This window comes from Chelonia mydas, chromosome 9 (assembly GCF_015237465.2).
Source record: "Chelonia mydas isolate rCheMyd1 chromosome 9, rCheMyd1.pri.v2, whole genome shotgun sequence".
Taxonomy (NCBI): domain Eukaryota; kingdom Metazoa; phylum Chordata; order Testudines; family Cheloniidae; genus Chelonia; species Chelonia mydas.
This window is the reverse complement of record NC_057855.1, coordinates 31,886,720-31,912,050: the sequence shown is the minus strand read 5'-3', so window position 1 is coordinate 31,912,050 and position 25,331 is coordinate 31,886,720. Positions and strand designations below refer to the sequence as shown.

Genomic DNA, 25,331 nt, shown 5'->3' with positions numbered 1-25,331 from the left:
TATTATTTGCCTGACGGGGGGAATATTATTAGATTGCTCTGACTGGAAAACATCTCCAGAACTCTCTGGTCTGAGTATGGGAAATGGCTTCTTACCAGAATGTCATGTCACTGATACTACTTTTCCAGATGCCTTCATGTCAAGAGATCATATACTGTACTCCTTGGAAAAAATTTTTTAACTTATCATTCTTGACTGTTGGGATCCTCAAGGCCCTTCAGTCACCTCTAGGCTTTACAGTTACAGCTGCTCATGTGAGGATCCTAGCACTATGCTCTCCCATTACAGAATCAAGTGTTATCTTCTGACTGCTGCTCTTAACTAGCAGCAGAAGCTCAAGCAACGTTAGCAGATCCTCAATAGCCACTTGAAGGTGTTTCATTTGTAACTGAATGGCAATCATTGAAAATTCATGCTTTTGGTCTCCTGAATGACTGGTGGTGGGACATCAAGAAACCACTCCAGTAAAATGGAAGCTTGCTGCTTTTTGGAATCAGAACAACTGGATTTTTAACAAGTTTAACCCAACTCTGAAACTTTGGATTAAGGGTAAGGTAAGGTTGTTCCCAAATAACAGGCACTTGAATATAAACACTTAAGATAAATCATGTTTCTAATTTCAATATTTAATCCAAGCAGACGCAGACAACGAACAGGTTTATAAAATTATTCTGTTGAATTAAAATTCTGTATAGCATTTAACTCTTATGAATAATTTTTATCCTTCAGTGTATCTTATGTTCATATTTTAAAATATGTTTGCACAGTCCTTTATGCAACTACATACTAGAAATCTGCAGATGCACAACTTAACACTAAACAGGACAAAAAAATACATTCCATATCCATTCATATGCAAATTGAAAACATTTCACTTGGCAGATAAACAATGAAAAGTTATTTTAAAAAAATCAAACTACAAAAATGCACACATAAAAGTCTTCCCTTCTGGATTTTTAATAAAATACTGCTCTGTATAAGATCTAATGAAAAATTCCAGTACTTACAAAATACTTTATATCTATGAGAAAAATGAATGTTTAAAGTTATACCTGTATGAATTAAACATAATTACAGAGTTGACATAGAATATAAAAACAAAAGAGCTGAAATAATAGATGATATGGCATAGGTCAGTGTACACATCACATGTAACAGAACATGTGAAAGCTAAAATAAGTCGATTGGGCACCAGGTAGTGGACATTACAGAACCCATAAATACAGATAAAATGGACAGTAAGGGTAACTAGGAAATAGGGACTAATACAATACACAGCAGATATAGAATCAAATATTTAACTTATATATAGAAATTTAGTATGGCAGTTTCAGTGGCACTGGGAAAAAATTCAGCTCCTGCTTTGAAAGTAACCATTTCATGCGGGAAAAAATGGTTTATTTATACTTGTATTGGCATAGTCTCCTTCACAAATCATTCTTTACAAATTTGCATATCTGGCTATCTAGATACAAGAGGACACTATAAACTATGTAATTCAGTATTTCAGCGGAGACTCTAGTACCCGCACCCAGCATCTACTAGCCACGTAATCTTGGGGATAACACTGAAAAACAAGGTTTTATGGAGATGAGAATCTCTTTGGAAGGTTTGAAGGTGTGCTAGCAGAACATAATCCAGTTTTCTCCATAAGGGGCGCTTCTCAAAACTGGAGATCAAATAATAGTACAAGAGACTGGGAACTCAGGGTATGGAAATCTAGTTAGGAGAAGCAACATTTTAAAAATATTTATGTCAGTATCAGTATCATGCCAATATCATCCCTAATGTTGTTGATGAGATACAGATACATTGTGAAGGTCAACTTTTTCTTAGTGGAATGTACCTTAAGACCCTCTCAAAGGCAAAGCTCAAAAAATACAGGAGTTAATATATTTTGATAGATGTTGCCTCTGAGAAACAGGATTTTGAACCCTATAAATCTAAGTTAATTTAAACAAGAAATTGTTTCAATCAATTTAATAATTAAAGATCTTAAAATTCACATTGTGAAGAATGAACTCAGACTGGAAAGCATCAGATTTAAGGAAAAGCACACAACACAACAGAATATAGATGAACCTTTGAGACTAAGTAGGAGCAAGACGCTATTGAGAGACTCACTATCTTCTTTAAAAAAGTTGTACAAAAGTTAATCAGTGTAAAGACCTGCAGCTTGCTATTCTAGCTTGGAGATGTGCAGGGATTTTGAATGAGTAACAAGGCACAACATAAAAATAATCCTGAAATTACATGATTTCTGGAATCAGAGTTTAAATACACTGGATCCACATACAGAATCTGTCATCTCTGTGGGACAGTCAATCCAGATTAACCAGAAGAGTTTTATGATTATGTACAGACTACTTAAAAGGACTGGTATATCAGAGGCCTAGAAGACAAGTATCTGGCCAAAAAATACCAAATAAAATTTCTGAGAGAATACACTGTCTATGGGAAGGACAGAAGTAGCAATAGCTATCAAAGACCCCCTGGAAGGCATGACAGCAGAGAGGAGACAAAAACAGTTTTGGGAAAATGAATCAAAAACCTTAGGAAGAGAAACTCTGTGAGATGAAATTGGACACTACTATAGGAAAGTGAAGCTATGTTACGTTGGCAAAATAGCAAGACAAGAAACCGAAGAAAATTCTGCAAACTTGCATGTCCTGCATGAAGTCTGCTTAGAGACAATGTATTGAATCACTGATTAAAGTCTTACATATCACTAATCCTTCTACGGTTTGGAGGTAAAGTATTTTCACCAGGACAGACAAGAATAAGGTAAAAATGGTGGTGCAGACTCAGCCAACATCTGCAGAGTGCACCAAATGAGACGAGACATCAGACCAAAGTTTTGCTTTGGATCCATAGACTTTTCATTTATGAAGAATAAGAATTGCATGGATGGGTGGATCATAAGGTAGTACAGGACCCTTTCAGTTTTTTCTTTCTTTTAGATAGACAAGATACATAAAGAATTAAGATATTACTAGTTAAAGTGATAATTCCCTCCAAAAAGGTAAATTGAGAATTTTTTGTCTGGATGTTATTAGGGAATAAGCTTAGAACTCTAACTCAAGGATGACAATAGTGTCCTCTGCCACCATATATTACCATGAAATTAAAATATCTATTAAAAGCCAGCTAACTACCAAAAAAATAATAATTTAGAAAAGAGAACCTGCCAGATTACGAAGTTCACTGCATGGTGAAAACTGCAGGTGGGAGAAATTGGCTCAAAGGGTGAGCATGAGTTTGATTATCATGCTATATATACAAATACCTTTGCGTTCTACTCATTTTATAATTTAGAAAAATTCAGGATTTTTGTGATTTTTGGAGTCCATGAAGACGTGCATGTGGATGTGTAGTGGAGATCTATGTTGGTAAAGTGGAGTCAGATTTTAAAATGAATCCCAACTAGTAACTTTATTAATATAATTTGAACTGAGAACTTCATTTGCAAGTCAGTTTGCATTTGCTTGTATTCTATAAGCCAGTTGTCTTCCATTAATTTATTTTTGTTCTCTGTCATATGAAATTTACAGGTAAATAAAAGCCTTCTCTATTTTATTACATTACCATAAAAAAGGAGTTAAAATACAAAAGATCGTGTTAAGCAATGTTCAGTGCCTGACTTATTACTCCCCCATATCCCATCCCAAAAGCAAGGCAATTCTGAATTAGGATTCCCACTCTAATATTATTGCTGCTCACCCGCTATAGTATGTAAGCCACTGTTCAGAGACCTAGGCACCAATGGATTGTGTGGTGACCTTAATTCAGGATTTTCTGCCTTTTATCAGTTTAAGTCAAGATCTTTAATCAAATTTTAACATAATTTTATATGTATTTATCAACAGCCTGAAAAAGCCTACCAACTGAAAGTCTTTCACTCTTTATTATACTTATTTTTTTAAAATAATGGTTTATGATTTTTTAAAGGAGAGATAGATATAATATATAAACACTGGGGTAAGGGAAAAAATAAAATCATACTTAAAATGGTTGATTTTTCTAAATAGCACTATGATTTTTTTAAGGATATATATATCTATCCTTAAAAATCATAAATTATATATATGAAGAACACTGGGGGAAGAGGAAAGATAAAATCAGTCTAGCTACAGTATTTATTCTGAAGATTTTGGTGCACCAAAATTGACAGCCAGTTTTCTTGGCTTTCGTTTGCTAGAAATGTTTGGTGTTGCTTTGTTATGAGGAACATCTGGAGTAGCTACGTTGTCTTGAAAACAAACAGTAGACTGAACAGCTTGAGGAGATTTTAAAGTAGTTGAAGTATCTTGTTGAATGAGCTTGTTGGTGTCAGAATACATTAGCTGTTCATTCTTTAGTGGTACAGCTTGAAGGGAGCTCTGGAATTCTTTGAACTCAGAATTTTTCTTGCTAGCAGCCCTTTTTTTAGTTACCTTTAAATCAAATAAATATTATTTAAAAGAATGTCCTCTCACAAAGCTGAAAAAAATTTACCTCTATAAAAATGCACATAGAGCAGTTTAATAGTTTTCTAAAACTAAACAATGTATCCACAGGAGTGTCTTTGCAGCCATCATATCTCTAAAAATAAGATTAGAGGATTGTCACCCTGAAGCCTAGAATATCTGTGGAATCAGTGGAAAGAGATGGAAACAGCTACAAGCATGGTTGAGAGCTCTCTTTGTTCAGAATATCACCACACTGAAACATTACTGGCATTCAGGGTCTGATACAGACCAGTTTTTAAGTTCTCGGCCATTTTTGACTTATGTATACACTTGACTTTACAAGTTACATCCGTGTGGCAGCATGGGCTTTCAGCTTGTATATAAATACTTTTAACATCTTTTACAAAAATATGATCTCAAGACAACTCCTCTCATACTTACCTGTAGAGGAATAAACTGGTTGTGAGTACCAACTGGTATAGTTCCTGCAAGAGGCATATTACCATGATATGAACCGGGATAGTAAGGTTTGCCATGAATAGGCACTGGAGCTCTCCATGGCACTGGACCAAACATGTGAGATGATGGAGGCATCATATTGGCTGTAAAAAACAACAAATAACGTTTAGTTTCTATTACTTCCTTTTAGGAGGGTGGGGAATTCTCCAAACCCAGAGTATCTCCAGGATATTTTTTCACTTTGCTTCTTTCACCACAAAAGCCCTGTTTACAACTGAGAAGGGCAGAATGCACTCTCTCTGAAACCAGTCAACAATGCAAAGACTGAGGAGAAGTGGGGGAGCAGTGCCTGCTTGGGGACCTCGAATCCTACACTATTGCTAAGTGCCTAATTGCTGGTCACCACAGTCACAACCCTTCTTGCATTCTACAAAAATAGCAGAGTATTAATGGTACCATGGGAATTTTCAGCAGGCTTTCTTGGGTTGTTACATCACGACACTGCTTGGCAGCCTTCCTACATAGTGTCTCAGGGAAGTACTGAAAAGACTCGAGAGCTGGTTCCAAAAAATATGACAAAGGGTGCCTTGATTTGCCAATTCACAGATGATTGTTAGCTATAGGAGAAAATACTAGAAAAATACTAGTTGAGACGATATGGAGGGGAAGTCACAAAAGCAGAGCTTTCTGGCAGGTCCTAGAAGTAGATGTGTCTTCCTTCCTACTGACCAGGACCAACAGTTCTAGACTGCTTCCTATTGTATTCAGGAGAAAAACCAATAGGTAGCACATTGACACATGTCCTGAGAAGAGCGACTGAACAAATGGAAGGTGTGGAATTCTTTGTTCTCATGTGTCCATGAGAGGAGGTTCACAAATTTCCATTTTCAAGGAGGCTCAGAGGTACATCTACATACAGCAGGGCCTAAAATGGTGTTCTCTGGAAGTCACTCATCTTCACAAAATCCTATTAGAATTACAGTCAAGTTTTCAATTATTTGAAAAAAGTGTATTATTACTTACCAGTGGGTTGGGTGAAGACTGGAGGAATGGATCCAGGTGGTACAGGAGCTCCCATGGACTGATAATTTGGAAACATCGATGGAGGTGGCGGCAAAGAAAAGTTCACTCCTAAAGAGCTCTAGTTAAGAGAGAATAATTTATTATAACAGGCTCAATGCAATAAAACAAGAAAAAAGATACAACGTGTTATACAGTATATTGTTCTCACCAATCGTTGTAATGCAAAAAATGCAGCTCTCTCCTTGGCTTCATTTTCAGAGTGACACTGAGGTCCATGTACTAATAAGCCATTGGATAATTTTACTTGACAAACTGTCATGGTCTATGAAAATAACATAAAATAGATTTTTTTCATGAAAGTTTTTTTGTCATCACTGTATGCAAGCAAACAGAAGAGTTAAAATTTGAGACAGATTAACATGAATTAATACAATAGTTTTCAGTTCAGAATTTTATTTTTGGAAACAAATCAAACCAAACAAGAGGCACCAAAGTCTCATCTACACTGGGATTTTAGTTATTAGTGCAAATTCATAGCAAAGGGCATGATTTACATGCATGCAGCTTACTCCACCAGCCTGTAGTTATACCTATAAAACAAACCTTACCTGTGGTGTTCTGAGGAAGGAGAAATCTGGTTGTGGCATTCCAACCAGGGAACAAATACGAGAGAGTTCAGATACTGGGGTAGACAACGCAGACTGTGGGCCAAGGAGAGGGTGACCTCCAGTTTCCAAAACCTGAGCATTATGAGGGCCTCCTACACTATGAGGCTTGTTCATGTAAGCAGCTATAAAAAAGAAAACAAGAAAAAAATAGTATCAGGCAAATATATAGAATAAAAAGACAATTCTAAAACACCAACACAGAAGCAAGTATATTTGAATATGTTCCTGGTATTTTCAGAATGTCTGACTTTAATGCTACACATTCAAGAGTTTACTTAGGTAGTATAGGGATTTCCAGTGCTGAATAGTAAAAAGGGGATAGAAAATATGGAAAATTCTACTGTTTGATCCTGAAAACAAGTATCAGTAGCAATCTTTTTACTAATTGTAGAGATAAGTTAACATAAGGCTCTTTAACTATTTTGCTGAGGATTAGCTGGTATCTGTACATACCCATTTTTTTTGTTTGTCTATGCTGCATGGCAGCCCCATGGGAATCCTGCCTATCGGAGGTAGCAGGAACTTCATTAATCAGTGGCTTCATTTCATTCTTGGTTTCTATGTCAGAGCCATCAATCTTCAAAATTTCTTTGAGCATCTGTGTTCCCTTCTTTAGAAAAGAAGAAAATATTCAACAATCCAATTAAATTTAGATTGCACTATTCAAAGAGAATTAAAAATCCTGCACAATGGTAACAAAAATTGCAACTTTTTATTTCCCTGAAAAGTAATATTTTACTATTAACTGTATACGTTATTTGCTTTAAGAAAAGTTAATTAAATATAATTATGTTTAATAAAGTAATATGTAGATTTGTTTGTAAGCAGAAGTATAAGAAGCTAAGAAAGCAAATGCTAAATTGTCACCCAATGGCTCCCACAATACACAAACCATAGCAAAAGACTGTGGAGACAGATGTTCTTCATTGGTGACTCTTTCTTCCTTGGGATAAGATGATTGCACTTCATTTTCTTTGGAGATTTTCAAGGATGCTAGAAGGTTTTCAAGTTCAGAGTCCTTCTAAGGAATAGAGGTAAGAAGATACTAAAAAATTAATGTAAAACTTTGTACTTAAAATAATAAATACCATGACCAGAAATAACTGGTTTAAAGAAACATTAAGTCTACTTCAGGCTATTTAGTTTTGTCATCGTCTGATCCTAATACAGCTCTCTATATGTGGAACTCCATTCAAGTCAATGGGGACTGTGGGCACAGAGTGACTTCCAGGTTGAAAGTATTTAAGCATTAAAGGGCCAAACTAGTCAGAAGCAGACTCACATTTAACAAGCCAACTCTTACCTTCCCAGCTGTACAGGACCCATCAACAGAAGCCTTCTGAATTACAGGCACACTTGGACTTTCATTCCTCTTCAAAAGCTTAACATTATATTTATTTGCTCCTGCAAAATTCTGAAAGAAATTGCAATGTTGATTATTACACACTAACACCTCACAGTTAAAATGTAGATCAGCTGAAAATAATCTGCAAATAGTATTTCACAAGCTATCATTCTTGTATCTGAATGGACTACACCCTAACGGAATAAGCAAAGGAGTACTTGTGGCACCTTAGAGACTAACAAATTTATTTGAGCATAAGCTTTCGTGAGCTACAGTTCACTTCATTGAATGCATTCAGTGTCCATGATAACATCTATGTTTTGCAATTATAGTATCAGCCTTAAACATCTGAAGCCAGAAAAACTGCAGAATAATTAAAACAATGGAAAAGATTAAAAAAACTTCTGACATGCTTGCTAGCATCAGTCTTGGAATGACATGTCATAATACGTATCATGTCTGACAGAAGCATCACCTCTCATTTTCTACCTGTAAAGGCTCCAAGAACAATGGTACAATGTTATATAAAATTTCTAAAGGATAAAAACGGCCACAAATACAAGAACCTTCCGATAGCTGGCAGCAGAATTCACTGAGCTGCTCAGTGGAGACAATTTGTAAAATGACAAACTAGAAAATAGTAATAAAAACAAATAAATAATTATTGGTATACATGTTCTCAATATAAGAGGAAATATACCTGTTTATTTGATATTTTGTGTGTCTGACTTTCATATCTTGGAACTTTAGAATCTTCTTTAACTACAAATAAATTAGTTCACAGTATCAGCTGCGCAAAGGAACATTTATTCTTTTTTAATGCTTTTAAAAGATATGAAAATAATCAAATTGACTCCAGAAACCATTATATGTCCCCAATTAGATTAAATCAGAATTAAATTTGAGTTTATGTCTCAAACATTTGTTAATTCCGACTTTATTGTTCCTATGCACTTTTCTTCACAGGATAAAAGAAGCAAACATTAATTATGTGATAATGCTTATGTAGTTTTACTCGTGTCTAGTAAACATGTTTACTTTTCCTTCCAAAGGTTGTACATGCAAAAACATCCTCTATAAGTTTGATAATGTGGGCCAATTGCTTGATTAAAGACTGCAGGGTCAATTTGTAGAGAGGTCAGATATGCTTAAAAACAGCCAATCCTGGCCCATTTGGGCTCAGTGGGACCAGGATTTGACCAGAATATATACAGTATTGTGTTCATAAAACCATTTGTTTATAAAATGTTGATGGCAAAGAAGCTCTGCAGATATTTCTATAAACAATCAGAAACACAGGCCAGCTTTTTCAAAACTAGATTTCTAATTATAGTACTTACACTTTTTAAATGGCTCCTGTTTTCTTTGCTGGCCTTTAAGGGTACTCTCATTGAAGCCTGGTTTGTACAACTGGTTGCCAGTTCCTGGCTTTGTTTCTTGAGGTAGAATTGCACCCTAGGAATTGAAATATTCACACATTTAATATTAACCAGAAGACAGACACACACAATCATTTACAATCTTTACAACAGGTCATCACCTCTTTCTACAATTTTCAATAAAGTTTTATACTACACAAAATTAGCTAGTCTGATCTTTGATATTAGCCAAAAAATGTTTAATCTTGTGATGAATTCAGTGAAAATGAAGAAATGCCTCTATATTTTACGTTGTCCATATATAACATATACCCACAAACCAATATTTTCTCTCTAAACAGAAGGAACTTCAGTGAAAATGTTATTCATAATGTCAGTTATATACTAACCTTCTCATTCATATTTTGTTGAACATGCTGAGATTTCCCAGACCCTTGCAGTGATTGCCAAATGCTGCAAAATTCATCATCTTGTTTATTCTGAGCCTGGCAAAATATTTTTTTTAAAAACCTATAAATACAACTTTTGCTCCAACAGAGATACAAATAAATTTTTAAGGCTTGACTTTCAAAGGTGCTGAGCAATTTCCCAATGACTTCAAAAGAATTTGTAGGTGTTTGTAACTTCTGAAAACTAGGCCATATTTATACTATGACTTTCCCTAAGTGTTTCCCTAAAATGTTAATGGAATTAGTTTGTTTTGATGTTTTCCCTTTACCAGTAACCTCTAAATTTTCTAAAATGAAAGAATGTAACAAAATGCATTTCAAGTTTCCTTCCAAAGGCATGCATGTTCCCAAGCCAGTATCTGCTTCATTGCTAAGGCCTTGATCTTGCAAACCCTCATCCAATAGCTCTCCTCACTTGAGTAAAGTTATGCATGCATTTGTGTAGGAATGGGGCTCAAATATGTAAACAACAATTATTAAGAGGATCTTATGGCCTGAATGGGAAGGTGTGTAAAAAAAAAAAAAAATAATAATGATTTTTTTGGAAAACATTTTTTAAAAAAGCGTTTTTTTTTTAATTTAAATCAGGTTTTTTTAATTTTGTCATTTAAATTATACTACATTTATCTTTTTAAAAATAAACCTGTTTAAATGAAATCTGATTTAAATATAAAATATGTTAAGGCTTAAACTTATTATAATCTCTTAAATCATTTAAATAAAAATAAATATGCTGAATCAATGAGCCTCTATCAAAAACTTTGAGTTAAAGGCTCCTTTTCTACATAAAGAAAGAATCAGGGGAAAAATTCTAACTTTTGAGGTCAAGCTTCAAACATATGGCACAATAGATCAGCCTAAGTTACTTAGGAGATTGTCTCATTTTCAAGAGACTTAGGTGAGTAGGAACTAAGCTCCAGCCACTTTCACTTCGATTTACTTGAAAATTTTCCCAGGCTGACCTGAAACAGTCAGTTTAATTCACTGACTACAGTTACTCCCTCTGTTTAATACATCACTTAGTTGGATGTTTCAAAAAGAGAAGTTTATGGATCCAAAAAAGTCAAGGGTTTGTTTAATAAAAATACATTTTATATGCTGTTTTGCATGTTTAATTAAATTCCAGTTACCATTCTAATCCAGCTTGACACAAATATTAGCAAAAAGTTAATTATCTAGTAAATAAGCAAAATATCTTTCACCATTTTCTTACTTAAAATGTACAATAAGAATCTGAAAATATTAAGCTATATAATTGCTTAAATAAATTAATACAGGTAGTGTAGCACAAAGATGTACCAAATCTAGCGAAAATTCTCTATTTAGTTTTAAATCAAAACATTTTAATGGTTATATCAACCAACGACAATGCACCTTTCTTTAGAAAATAACTGAAGTACAAATGGAAGAGTTGATTAAAATCGATTTAATTCAAGGCTTTCCACTTGGTTATTTAATTAATGATTTAAATTGCCTTGTTTTAAATCAATCCATACTGAAATGGGTTAAATACACTCACTTCCTTACAGATTCATTAAAGGCTGCCTCAGTCTGAATCTGGATTACAAAACACGTGTGTTTGACAAGGGTAGTCTGGCAGTGCTAAAAATCTGTAAAGCTAAGGCAAAAGGACACTATTGTAAATAGCGAGCCACTACAAATACTAGCCTCTAACAAGCAAGCTGGAAATGCAGCCATACTCACAGCAACAGCTTAACTCTTACTGTATATTCATTTGAATCCATTATTTTTTGTTCTGTGATGATCTGGATAGTGTATAACTTCCTTTTGGCAAGTATACTTTGCTAAACAACAGCCAGTTTAATTTTCCGTTTGACTGAGAGTGATATTTGCTCCAATGTTTTCAAAAGGTTTAAATCCCTCTGCACATAAACTGAATATGGATTTTTTAATACCCAATAAGAAAACAAATCATAACACTTACTTTTTGTTTCTGATTGCCTCCCAAAAAAGATCCTTTCTGTAGTGAAATGGAATTTCCCTGATTTTCAGCCCTGAGATTGTAATGCTGTCTTCCATTTAGTTGCTAAATCATTGATTTAAAAAAGTAGATCAGAGGTGTTTCATTGTTTCTAAGTTATTTTGTAGAATGGTTTTTCTTCCACAGATTTACATTATGAGAGAATTCTTAAACAAGAAATCATCCCTCAAAGTCTCACTGTTCTTTAAAGAAACTGCTCATTAAGATAAAATAGTTAAATAAAGCCTATGACAACTCAGTCTTATTCATGCCATTTTTCTTGTGTATTGTATTTCCAAAATGAACTGAATTCTCACCAAGGTACAAAATAGATAACACAGGAAAATTAAGTCTTCTGTTTATTCTCAGCAGGGATACAATCCTGATCCATAAGAACAATCACTATTGATGGGGGTTGGGAAAAAAAGAAGATAGTTGTCTTTCTGCCAAGGTTGCTAATAGAAAGGCTACTTTAGACACTTGCCCACTAGTAACTGGACTGAAGCTACCAACTTCTTTCACAAAGGCCATCAAACTGCTGTCAGAGGGACCAAGGTTTTGGGCCATTTGAATTTTGGACAGATCTGAATTAGTGCCTTAGTGAATTAGTGTAAAAGCCTCCATATATTACTGAGTCACTAAATTCTGTCTAACCATAACCAGGAAAAATACAAAATTCTGTCAGTATCAATGAAGATCCAACCACAGTACTAACTCAATTTCTTTGGGAAAAGGATTGTATATAAACTAAAGAGAAAGATCTTACTCGAGTAGGAACAAAAAGGGAACGAGGTGAATGGTTGAGACCTCCTAGATGCACTTTTTGTGAGCATACAGATGATGAATCAGATGAGCATGAGTTGTAATGATTCACAGCTGGTTGTGGTTTCACTATGGCTGTCAGTTTCTGATTTCCTGTTTCCGACCGACTACCATGAGATAGGTTAATTAAGGCACTTGTTGGCAGACGATAACCTCTAGCAGGTGAGCACCTAAACAGAAAAGAGAAAAACAAGTTAAACAATTGTTTTAAGTAATTATGTTGTTGATTGTCCACTGCTTATATGTCTCAGTTAATAGTACTTTTGCCTCTGGGCCAGAAGGCCACAGATTCAAGACTGATAGCAAGACCTGGGACCATACCTAGTATTAAAACTGCAGTAATGTCCTTTGGCTATGACGTTAACCATATAATGTTCACTCCTGCCTGCCTTTGGTGACTAGCCAAGTTAAATATAATACATAATACTACTCTTTGAGCTTACATAGCCGCTTTCAAGCAATGAGTTCAAAGCACTTTATAAATATTAATCATCACAGCATGCTTTTGAGGTCACCATTGTTATAACCATTTTACAGAACAATAAATTGACACACAAAGATATTAAGTGATTTGCCTAAGGTCACACTTCAAGCCAGCAGCAGAGCCAAAACCAAAACATCAATGTCCTGGCTTCTAGTAACTTCTATATCACACAATTTCCTAAAAAAAGTGTCCTAAAATGGAAGTTGTTGGGTACTCAGTGCATTTGAAAATCTGACTTCTGATTTAAGTACCTAAATATGAATTTGGGATCCATAACAGAATGAGCTGGCCCTTAAAGGGAAATTGGGATCAGCCCCACCTCCCAGGGGATGGTTTGGGCTGGTATTGGGTTGGGTGACCTGGTATCACAGGGTAGCCCAGGAGCAAGGACTTCTGTAAGAGGTTGCCTGCTCCCTCAAAGTAGGAAACCACCTAGATGAGATCTCTCCATAGCGGGTCAGAGTCTGGAGTGGGCTGGCAGAGCTGGGACCGAATGCTTGATACCAGGGTAAAGAGAAGAGAGCTGCAGGGAACCAGAGGGGATCCAGGGTCAGGAAGGACTGGGGAAGAAGTTGTCCCTACTAGCCATAAGGAAAGGCCGGTCTGCAGCTACTTGCAGAAGGAGAAAAATATTTTAGAGGGAATTAGGAGCTCAGGAAGGGCATGGAAAGGAGACAAGATCGAGGGAGAGACTGCAGAGGAGGTAGGACTCTTCTGTGGAGAGAAACCCACAGGGGGTAGAGTAGGCTTCTGGGGTGAGGGGGGAGCTGAGTTAGGGCCTACAACAGCTGGAAGAGACCCACAGGGAGCACAGTAGTCTCCTGTGGGAGGAAGCCCTGAGATTAGGCTTTGTAAGTGGAAGCAGAAAACTTCAGTAGCCTAAGGGAGCAAAAAAATTATTTAGATTTTCATTTGGATCCTAAAGTTCAATCCCCTTTTGGAGTAACTGAATGCGACTTGGCAGAAAAGCTGAGCCATAGAAGACCATGTGAGAGGCAGATAGCCTGCAGGAGGTGCTTCAGCTCAGGATACTGGCGACATTAAGCATGGATGCAAGGGGGTGCTCTGAACTGGGAGTGTGCCCCACTGCACATTTATTTTATATTAATAAACAGGTCTACAAAAGGAGAGAACAAACAAAAAGCATTGGTTGGTTTAGCTGCAGAAAAGGGGACACTAAGGCAGCAGCAGCAGGGTCTGAAAATGGGCGAGGCAAGAGCCTGTTACAGGACCATAACTGTAGGAGAAGGTTACTTACCCTGTACCATAACTGAGGCTCTTTGAGATGGTTATCCATGTGGGTGCTCTATTTTAGGTAATTCCGCACCCCTGTGCTTGTAATCGCAGATTTATAGTAGCAGTGCCAGGTTGGGTTGCACATGCGGTGTCCCTGTCTTGCACCGCCTCAATCGGTTACATAGCGCTGTGCGACCAACGCCCCCTCAGTTTATTCTCTATCTCAGAGTATCCAGCATGAAAAATCTGAAGTCGAGGGGAGGAGGGAGGGTAGTGGAGCACCCACAGGAACAACCATCTCAAAGAACCTCAATTACTGCACAGGGTGAGCAACCTTCTCTTCTTCTTCTTCTTGGAGTGTCCCTGTGGATGCTCCACTTTAGATGACTGTAGAGCAGGTGCCCTTGGTGGAAGAAAGGGACTTCAGAGTTGCAGTCGTGGCAGATGATAAAATCGTAATCCACATAAAGCATCTGAGGATGCATGCTGCTCTATGGCATAAATGTGTGTGAATGTATGGGAACATGCCCAGGTTGCTGCTTTGCAGATGTCCGTAGTGTGGACATTGTTAAGGAAGGCTATCAAAGCAGACAGAGCTCTGATGGAGTGTATGTGAGTCCCTGGAGGGGGCTGTAGCTGTTGTTAGTGATAACAAAAGTCAGTGCATCTGGAGATCCATTTAGACAGTCCCTGTTTAGATATGGCATCTCCTTTTGATCGTTCTACAATGGAACAGAATAATTTTGGTGACTTTCTGAAAGTCTTTGTTCTCTCGATGTAAAAGGCTAGCACCCTTCCGACATCCAGGGTGTGAAGTGCTGCTTCTCTTTTATTCTCATCGGGTTTTGGGAAGAATGATGGGAGGTAAATGGGTTGATTAAGATGGAATGAAGAGGCAACCTTAGGTAAGAACCTTAGGTAAGATGCAGTCTTAAGATAACTTTATTTTTGAAGAATGTTGTGTATGGGTGACTGTGCCATAAGGGCTTCCAGTTCCTTCTGCCCTATGAATCATTGTTGGGGCAGTGAGGCTGTAGCCGCCAGAGAGCTGAGGTAGGCCCCGATGAACTCCAGTTTCTGCACTGGTCCAAATGCTGATTTCTGTGCATTTATTTGTAGCCCTAGACATGTGAAAAGAATTACTGTGTTTTGAGTAGCTTCTAGTGTCCCTCGTTCAGTCAATGCTTTGAGTAAACAATCATCCAAATAGGGGACTATTATGACCCCTTGTCTGCGTAGGTGAGCCACCATCACCATGAGAACTTTCAAAAATACCCGTGGGGCAGTGGACAGTCCGAAGGGCAGAACTTTGTACTGAAAGTGGCCTGCTCCTAGAACAAACCTGAGGAACCTCCTGGGTGACAGATGTATTGTTATATGAAAATATGGGTCCTGGAGGTCAAGGGCAGAGAACCAGTCTCCTCTTTCCAGTGCTGGAATTATGGTTGCTAATGTGACCATCCTAAAGTGTTGGGTCTTCACTAATTTGTTGAGTTTCCTTAAGTCGAGAATGGGCCTCCATCCTCCACATTTTTTCTGGGTTAAAAAGTAATGTGAGTAAAATTTCCTCCCTCTGTGTTGTGTTTGTACTAATTCTACTGCACCAAGGCGTATGAGATAGTTTACGTCCTGTCACAATAGATGTTCATGAGAAGGGTACTTGAAGATGAACAGGGCTTGAGGGTGTGTCTGTGGGGGGGTGGGAAATAGAGGTAAATGGGATGGAATAGCCAGTCTCGATGATCTCTAATACCCATCTGTCTGACGTGATGGTCTGTCAAACTGGATGGGATGGGGTCAGACAGTCTCTGAATGGATGGGAAGTAATGAGTGTTTCCAGCACTTGATATTGTGGGTATCTTGGGCCCTCAACCAAAATGGTTGTCTTGAAGGAGGTTTCTGGGACGTCAAAGACTGGGACAGGGACTGTCGTCATCTTTCAGATCTCTGCTTCCATCTTTGAGGGTCGTATTGTCTCTGAGGTTGTGCATAAGGCACAGACTGGAATCTTTGTGCTGAGCAATACTTGTCCTGTTTTTTCTTATTCTTATATGCCAAAGGATTTCAGCGTCAGTCTGGAATTCTTCAAAGTGTGAAGGGATTCATTGGTTTTGGATGCAAATAACTTGGGGCCTTCAAATGGGAGATCCTTGACCATGGATTGTACCTCTTTGGGAAACCCAGAAGGGTGGAGCCAGGATGCACATTGCATAAGTACAGCTGGGGTGATGGAACATGCTGCTGTGTCTGCCGAGTCCAGTTAGACTTGCAAGGCTGTTTGAATGATAAGTTGGCCCTTCCAGATGGTCGCCCTGAATTGTTCTTCTTTTCTTCAGGCAGAAACTCAATAAAATCCAATAGTTTTGAGTAGTTTGTATAATTGCACTTGGCCATTAATGCCTCATAGTTGGTGATCCTAAATTGTAGGGTTGCTGATCAGTAGGCCTTACGACCAAAAAGGTCTAGTCTCTTCCAGTCCCTGTAGTACGGGATGGTTCTGGAATGGTGTTTTCTGCCCCGTTCATTCACTGCTTCCACCGTCAGGGAGTTTGGTGTGTGGTGTGAAAAAAGGAATTCTATTTCCTTAGATAGGACATAATACTTTTTATCTGCCCTCTTGAAGATGGGTGGCACTGTTGGCGGGGTCTGCCAGATGGTTTTGGCTGGGTCCATGAGGGAGTCATTGATTGGTATGTTTCAGAGTAGCAGCTGTGTTAGTCTGTATCCACAAAAATGGCGATTCTGGAGGAAGTTGATGTGTGTAGTATGCCCAGCAGCTTATGCTAGGAGTCAGGCACCTCCTCTAGTGGAATGTCCAAGGAATCTGCCTGTAGTGAAGCGACAACTCACCGGTGCGGCACCTCCTGCTGGTCGTCTGGGAATTAGCTCTGTCCAGCTTACGGAGCACCCTCTGCAGGCCGGTGTCTCACCTACCGCTGGCCCCGTGTCCCTTCTGGACCCCGGTGCCCTTTACCTTGGGGTTCTGCCCCAGCAGTACCCCCACACTCTGGGTCTTCCCTCCCAGGGGAACCCCCAACCCTCTAAACCTACTTTGCTTCAGTGGCTACTGCCAGTCATCATCTAACCCCTGCTCACTGGGGCAGACTGCAGTGTAATGGCCACTCATCATTGGCAAGGGGTTAGGGCCTGCTGCCTTTGCCTATCCTCAGGCTGCCCCTCTGCAGCCCCAGTACCTTTTGGCCTTAAACAAGGCCTGCAGCCTGGGGGTTTACCATTCTGGAGCTCCCCAACTCCCTTTGCCCTTCCCCAGCCCTGCTCCACTTCAGGTACCTTCCTCTTTGGCAGCTAGCCCTTCCCACTCCCGGGCTAGAGTGAGACTCGTCTACTTCTGACCCACAGCCCTCTTATAAGGGCCAGCTGGGTCCTGATTGAGCTGGCCACAGCTGTGGTCAGCTACACAGTCAGCTTCCCGTAGCTGTTCTTAATCCCTTTCCCTGCTGCAGCCCTCTCCAGGGCGGCTTTTAACCCCTTCAGGGCCGGAGTGGGGTGACCACCCCGCTACACTGCCACTCTTAAAGAGCTCCTGAAATTGTTTAAAATCATCCCCCATGGTGGGAGGTAGAGGCATGATGGTTTCATCCGGGGAAGAGAATGAGGAAAGTTGGCTGCTGGTGCAGCTTCCTGGTTTGAAGCCTCCTCCAGTTCCTCAGCCACCTCTTCTGGAGGTTCGGAGGGTTCTGGTACAGAGGGTGAAGGGGAATGTCTTGATCTCTCCCTGGGTCGACTGGGAGGCTTGCGGTGTTGTGTTCGGTATGCTGCCCATGGTTCCCAGTAAGGCCACTGTGGTGGGAAAGTCATAGGTCGTGACACCCATGGATGTCCGTACTAGCTTGGAGTTCGAGATCCCGGATGATAATCTCTTTGTTGTGATGGACATGGTCTGGCAGATGTATGAGGAGGCGAAGAGTGATGGGTGGCATAGATTTCCCCTTCATCCTAATTGTCCTCATCACTTGAAAAGAGAGGAGCAGATCTGGGCAATGTGCTAAGATGGCTTGGTACTGAGCATGCTCGAGTGATGTCGGTACTGGGAAGAGAAGTTTCTGGTGCAGAGACCAGGAGATCCTTGTGTCAAAGGAATTGCTGTGGTACCAAGAGCATCGGTACCTGTGAAGGCTTTGGTGGTGGTACTGATGTGTGAGGTGCAGTGTTGAGGAACGTGCAGTGTGTGCCGTGGAGGCACCATAGCTTGCAGTGCTGTCAACTGCTTAGCGCCGAATGCCTCGTCGGCTCCAATGGTACCAAGGCAGAGGGTTTTGCATTCCCTTTGCTGCCCTTGTCCGAATTAGCCCACTTAGGGTCTTTTGCTGGCGCGGTAACCTCAGTACCGCATGGTCCCACTACCTCAGAGGTGGAAGGCTCGGTATGGTTGGGTACCAATGGGGTCTGCCGAATTGGAGAATGCAGTTTCTTGGTGGATTCCTGAGGGGGGGGGGGGGAGATGAAGCCTGCTTTTCAGTCACCTTCTTGCCTGAGCATGTGAAGAGGAGCCTCTGTCTTGGTCCATTCTGTTTAAATCTGAAAGCTTTGATTACAGCAAAATTTTGTGGCAGGGTGAAATAGGTGAATTCTGTTGCTGCACAATATGTAGGGTACTGGTTATGACGACTGCTGTTTTCATCTACACTTGCCCCACTACCAGCATCAAAGTCACTTCCTGTTTTGTAAAGTAGTTTTCAGATACTATAACCTGAGCATGAAAGGCACTATTATAAAACCAAAATCTAATCTATTTCCAGTGTGATTAGAGACATGCAGATAACAAGACCTATCTGACTTCAAGATTAAACTCGATAAGTTTATGGAGGAGATGGTATGATGGGATAACATGATTTTGGTAATTAATTGATCTTTAAATATTCATGGTAAATAGGCCCAATGGCCTGTGATGGGATGTTAGATGGGGTGGGATCTAAGTTACTACAGAGAATTCTTTCCTGGATATCTGGCTGGTGAATCTTGCTCATACGCTCAGGGTTCAGCTGATCTACATATTTGGGGTCAGGAAGGAATTTTCCTCCAGGGCAGATTGGAAGAGGCCCTGGAAGTTTTTCGCCTTCCTCTGTAGCATGGGTCACTTGCTGGAGGATTCTCTGCTCCTTGAAGTCTTTAAACCATGGTTTGAGGACTTCAATAGCTCAGACAAAGGTGAGAGGTTTATTGCAGGAGTGGGTAGGTGAGATTCTGTGGCCTGCGTTGTGCAGGAGGTCGGACATGGTCCCTTCTGACCTTAGTATCTATGAGTCTATGAAACAAATAGCACATTTTATAAAACACTCTATTTGCAAGCACATCTGCATAGCCTAGTTCTCTAGTCCTTTATGTGTGGCATGAGGGTGGTTGCTTTGGAAAAGATAAGAACTTCACTGGGGGATGTCAGTATCAGGAGTAATAAGCACTTCTTCAGAGACACAGATTCTGTTTTCATGAAACTGTCTCTAGTCATAAAGAATGAGGGACAAAAACACCAAAAACATACATTACAGAAGCAAAACCGCCTCTAAATGGAGTTAGTCAAATTTCTCATGAGGTATTTAAAAACACTCTCACACATCAGCAAAAAGCTAGTAATTTAAATTCAATTCAGTCTCACAAGGGTACAAAATCAGTATGAACAAACACAGACCTTATTGTTAGGCCTCCAGGGAATTCTTCATCGAACAACACTTCAAAGAGTACATCCATTTCTCTGCTTGCTGTAGAAAATAATGACATGCACTGTAAGAAAGTAGCCTACATGCCTGTCTACCATTAATAGCACATTGTGGTAATGAAGACGACATAAAACTAAATTATTATTAGAGAGACACTTAAATACCCTATGCCCCAGATACAAAACTTAATTCAGTTACTTGGAAACTCCTCAAAGAAGGTTGTGTGTGATTGTCCTCTAGGATATGCATAAACTGTAAATCTACTACACACAACTATAAGTAGCAGTAATCTAGAGTCATAATTTTGATAGCAGTCCCTAATAGTCGGTTATTTTCCCAACACACAACTGTACTTTCCTTTGGGTATTTAATGATAAAAAGAGAACACATTCTTTCCTTTTAATAGCTAACCCTATGTATTGGGCCTACTTGATTTTATTTTTGTTGCTCATTTTTTTAAACACAGAATATGTAGTTTGTTCTCTGTACAATGATGGCATGGTCAATGGCACAGAAGCTTTATGGATATAAAACCATCTGGAAAGAGACACAGTGGGTGGATCCATACATCCAGGCAACCAGAGACCAACAGTTTTGAAACTGGCTCTCGGCAGAGGATATCACTTGTATAGTAATGGATAAATATACTGTTTTATAATTTATATTAATCTAAAGTCATTGCAGATGAAAAAGGGCATATTTTAAGGTTTGGCTTATCTGAAATCCCGTTAGACACAACTTTAATGAAAGTGACTATTAAAATGCCAGACTAAAGGGATATCTACTCCACTTTCTCTCAAACTTTTTCATGTCGTGACTGCCTGAGTAGGTGAGTCCTTTCATCCAGATCCCTCAAAAGAGGTGCCAATGATATATAGCAGTTGTTTTCAACCTGGTGGTCCATAGACTGTCTTATATTTCCTAAGGCAGTGGTTCTCAATCTAGGGGCGCCGCTTGTCCAGGGAAAGCCCCTGGTGGGCCGGGCCAGTTTGTTTACTTGCCGCGTCCCAGGTTCAGCCGATCGCGGCTCCCACCGGCCGCGATTCGCCGCTCCAGGCCAATGGGGGCTGCGGGAAGCAGCATGGGCTGAGGGATGTGCTGGCTGCCCTTCCCGCAGACCCCATTGGCCTGGAGCGGCGAACCGCGCCCAGTGGGAGCTGCGATTGGCCAAACCTGCGGACACGGCAGGAAAACAAACCGGCCCAGCCCACCAGGGGGTTCCCCTAGTTTGAGAACCAATGTCCTAATGGTCTGCACCTCCATGCAAAATTTTTTAAGGGTCTGCAAATGAAAAAAAGGTTGAAAACCACTGGTTTATAGGGATTCTGGTATCTGAGGAAGAATGGTTGCAAGTGACACAGTATGTCACTGAAGAGAAGCCTAGACTGAAACCACAGATTGTGAACGCATGCTCTACTCTATGGTGAGTAATATTTACTCCTGGGGGAATTCTGCATGTGTAGAATTTATGTCCCCCACAGATTTCTTTTATTCCCCGCAGAAATATGACTTTCTGATGGACAAGCAAAGGGAAGCCACAAGACCAGTCATGCGACCCTCCCCAGCAGTGTTTCAGGTGCCCAGGGCAGCCAGCAGAGAGGTAAATCACTCTGGCTGTATGAAGCTCTGCAAACTCCACCCCATTGCTTCCTGTACCCACTGCTTCTTAGCTGCACGGGGAGGCACTGTACAGGGGAGCTGCTCCCACATCCGCCCAACCCCGTGCATACAGACCCCCTCATACCCAGACCTTCCTGCTGAGCCCCAACCCCTCCCCCCCCAATGAGCCCCACTTCCCCTGTCCCTGGACCATCCCAACAAGCCACCCGCACCCGGATCCCCACCCTACCGAGCCCCAACCAGCTGCACCTGGAGCCCCACCCCACTAAGCCCAATTCCCTCAGCATCTGGACCCCCCCACTGAGCTCCCCACACTCAGACCCCCCTGCCGAGTCCTATCCCCTCCACACCCAGACTCCCCTCCCTCCATTGAGCCCCAACCACCTTCACCTGGACCCCCCTGCAGAGTTCCATTCTTGTTGCACTCAGAACCCACACAACAAGCCCCTGTGCATCCAGATCCCGCCCGTACCCGGATCCCCATCTGAGCTGCCCACACCCAGATTGCCCCACACAGAATCCTCTCAACCCACAGCAGGACCCCCCCATACTAAGCCCCTCCACACTTGGATCCTGCCTTGCTGAACCTACCTGCCAACACCTAGTGCACCTGGCACAGAGGAGTAGGGCCCTGGGGTGTTATTCTGGGGCAGGCCCAGTCCTTGTGCTGTGTCAGGGTTGCATGCAGCCTCACAGTCGAGTCTGTGTCCCGGTGAGGGAGCTGCACAGTGATCTCCCACCTCTGTGCAGTCAGTGGCCTGTGGTCCTCAATGCCATGCTGGAGCTTCCACATTTATTTGACAAATATAATTTGCAGATTTTTTTATTTTTTGGTGCAGAATGCCCTCAGGAGTAAATATTTAGCGGAACCTTAAGTATGATAAAAACAGTCGGACCACCACTATTGTGTCCCTCTGTTTTACTGTCACTCTCTCCAATTATGTCTCTCCTCCTATATGCCTTCCCCTACTTTCTGGTATGTGTTCCTTCTCATTAGCTTTACTGCCTGTCCTTTATTAAGGAAGGCCAAAGACTAAGTAGTTCCACATTCAAGGGTAGAGCTACTTAACACATGAAGTGACTGATAAATGAGCTTAGGGCTTGTCTACACATGGAGTTATTCCAGAATTAAGAGTGTTCAGATATGGAGCTATTTTGGAACAGCTATTCTGCTTCAAATTCACATTTTACCTTATTCTGGAATAAATTGTGTAGACAAGCTCCTAGATATGTTACTAGCAGCTTTAAGCTGGATGTGCTGCTTAACTGGAGAATTTTTAACTGAACTCTCTCACACTGCTAGAAAGTCTCCTCTCTAGAAATTCAAATTCTTTTTTTAATTGAAGTTTTCTATCACTTTGTCAGAAACTTTGGAGTATAAGCAAATCCTGTCAGTTTTCTTCCTCACTTGTTACAACCAGGGCCAGTACACATCTAGGAAAGGCTGGACAAACCTATTTCACTTTCTCTAATCCCTTCCACTCATTCAGCTAGTTAGACTGGATACTGGAGAAACCAGAAGAGTTGTGTACTTATTTTAGATTACAAAACACACATGAAGAACAATCCATGCCATTAGGAGTTTATAGCACTATGCATTCAAATGGAGCTATATTATTCACAAACAGCACTCTCTAAATTCTCTACTCTATCTGAGGCAAATTTTTTTGTTTCCAAATAGATTTTATATGTTCCATCATTTTATCTTTATTCCTCCACAAGACTTTATTAGATGTGAGAAGAGTCAACAAAATAATCTCAGTTCCTAAATAATCCCTTCAGCTTCATTTGGTAGAGGATCAAATGTAACTGGAGACAACTTTCTCATGCTCCTGAAAAGCGGAGAAACCACCCTCCTAAGCTGCTCCCTCCCACCCCTCCGCACCCCAAGAAAAATCAAAAACCAAATGCATACCTCTCTCATTTTCTTGAGAGCATTCCAACATCATGCTCAAATGACAGCATATGACATCTAAACCAAACAATGTTACAGACTAGGGCTGTCGATTAATTGCAATGAATCGTGAGTTAACTCAAAAGAAAATAATCACGATTAAAAAAATGAATCGTGATTAATCGCAGTTTTAATCACACTGTTAAACAATAGAATACCAATTGAAATTTATTAAATATTTTGGATGTTTTTCTACATTTTCACATAGTATTCTATGTTGTAATTGAAATCAAAGTGTATATTATTTTTTATTACAAATATTTGCAGTGTAAAAATTATTTTAAAAATTGTATTTTTCAATTCACTTCATACAAAAACCTGTATTCGAAAACAAAACAATGTCAAACTTCAGAGCCTGCAAGTCCACTCAGTCCTACTTCTTGTTCAGCCAGTCGCTATGACAAACAAGTTTGTTTACATTTACGGGAGATAATGCTGCCCAATTCCTCTTTACAATGTCACAAGAAAGTGAAAACAGGCATTTGTATGGCACTTTTGTAGCCGGCATTGCAAGGTATTTACGTGCCAGATATGCTAAACATTCATAGGCCCATTCATGCTTCGGCCACCATTCCAGAGGACATGCTTCCATGCTGATGACACTCATTAAAAAAATAATGCATTAATTAAATTTGTGATTGAACTCCTTGGGGGAGAACTGTATGTCCCCTGTTCTGTTTTACCCACATTCTACCATATATTTCATGTTATAGCAGTCTTGGATGATGACCCAGCACCTGTTGTTCATTTTAAGAACACTTTCACTGCAGATTTCACAAAACGCAAAGAAGGTACCAATGTGAAATTTCTAAAGATAGCTCCAGCACTCGACCCAAGATTTAAGAACCTGAAGTGCCTTCCAAAATGTGAGAGGGACGAAGTACGGAGCATGCGTTCAGAAGTCTTAAAAGAGAAACACTCTGATGAGGAAACTACAGAACTCAAACCACCAAAAAAGAAAATCAACCTTCTGCTGGTGGCATCTGACTCAGATAATGAAAATAAACACGTGTCGGTCCACACTGCTTCAGACTGTTATTGAACAGAACCCGTCATCAGCATGGATGCATGTCCCCTGGAATGGTGGTTGAAGTATGAAGAGACAGATGAATCTTTAGCATATCTGGCACATCAATATCTTGCACAGTTGTAGCCAGTGTCGCAACGAGAATGCCTGTTCTCACTTTCAGGTGACACTGTAAACAAGAAACGGGCAGCATTACCTTCTACAAATGTAAATAAACTTGTTTCTCTGAGCGATTGGCTGAATAATAAGTAGGACTGAGTGGACTTCTAGGCTCTAAAATTTTACATTGTTTTATTTTTGAATGAAGTTTTTTTTTGTACATAATTCTACATTTGTAAGTTCAACTTTCATGATAAAGAGATTGCACTACAGTACTTGTATTATGTGAATTGAAAAATACTATTTCTTTTGTTTTTATACAGTGCAAATACTTGTAATCAAAAATAAATATAAAGTGAGCACTGCACACTTTGTATTCTGTGTTGTAACTGAAATAAATATATTTGAAAATACCCAAAAATATTTAAATAAATGGTATTCTATTATACAGTGCGATTAATTGCATGATTAATTGCAATTACTTTTTTAAATCGCTTGACAGCCCTATTACTGACCATTTGGTCACGTGAAAGTTACCAAACAACTGATCCTGCTCTAATGGGGGAAGATGACAATATTCAGATCCTGAATCCAAATACTATCATATCTGAATATAATCCTAGAGTAGCTTCTTCCTTACCTCCCACTGCAACAAGCTTTAG

At 39.8% G+C, this 25,331-nt stretch overlaps 1 protein-coding gene across 3 annotated transcripts in view; it reads right to left on the bottom strand.

Annotated features, from left to right (window-relative positions):
* Positions 1-605: 605 nt before the first annotated feature.
* XRN1 (5'-3' exoribonuclease 1) overlaps positions 606-25,331 on the bottom strand; it is a 79,098-nt gene continuing 54,372 nt past the window's right edge. The window contains exons 30-43 of one of the 3 annotated variants that reach the window (XM_027817388.3): positions 19,942-20,011; positions 12,519-12,744; positions 11,717-11,818; positions 9,712-9,807; positions 9,284-9,398; positions 8,644-8,705; positions 7,902-8,012; positions 7,491-7,619; positions 7,052-7,208; positions 6,539-6,720; positions 6,139-6,252; positions 5,931-6,048; positions 4,890-5,050; positions 606-4,433 (exon numbers count right to left, since the gene is read on the bottom strand). In XM_027817388.3, the coding sequence (XP_027673189.2) occupies positions 4,137-4,433; positions 4,890-5,050; positions 5,931-6,048; positions 6,139-6,252; positions 6,539-6,720; positions 7,052-7,208; positions 7,491-7,619; positions 7,902-8,012; positions 8,644-8,705; positions 9,284-9,398; positions 9,712-9,807; positions 11,717-11,818; positions 12,519-12,744; positions 19,942-20,011 (1,940 nt within the window). In that variant the 3' untranslated portion in view covers positions 606-4,136. The remainder of the gene's footprint in view (positions 4,434-4,889; positions 5,051-5,930; positions 6,049-6,138; positions 6,253-6,538; positions 6,721-7,051; positions 7,209-7,490; positions 7,620-7,901; positions 8,013-8,643; positions 8,706-9,283; positions 9,399-9,711; positions 9,808-11,716; positions 11,819-12,518; positions 12,745-19,941; positions 20,012-25,331) is intronic. The other 2 variants (XM_007054995.4, XM_037908194.2) reach the window with 2 other exon arrangements.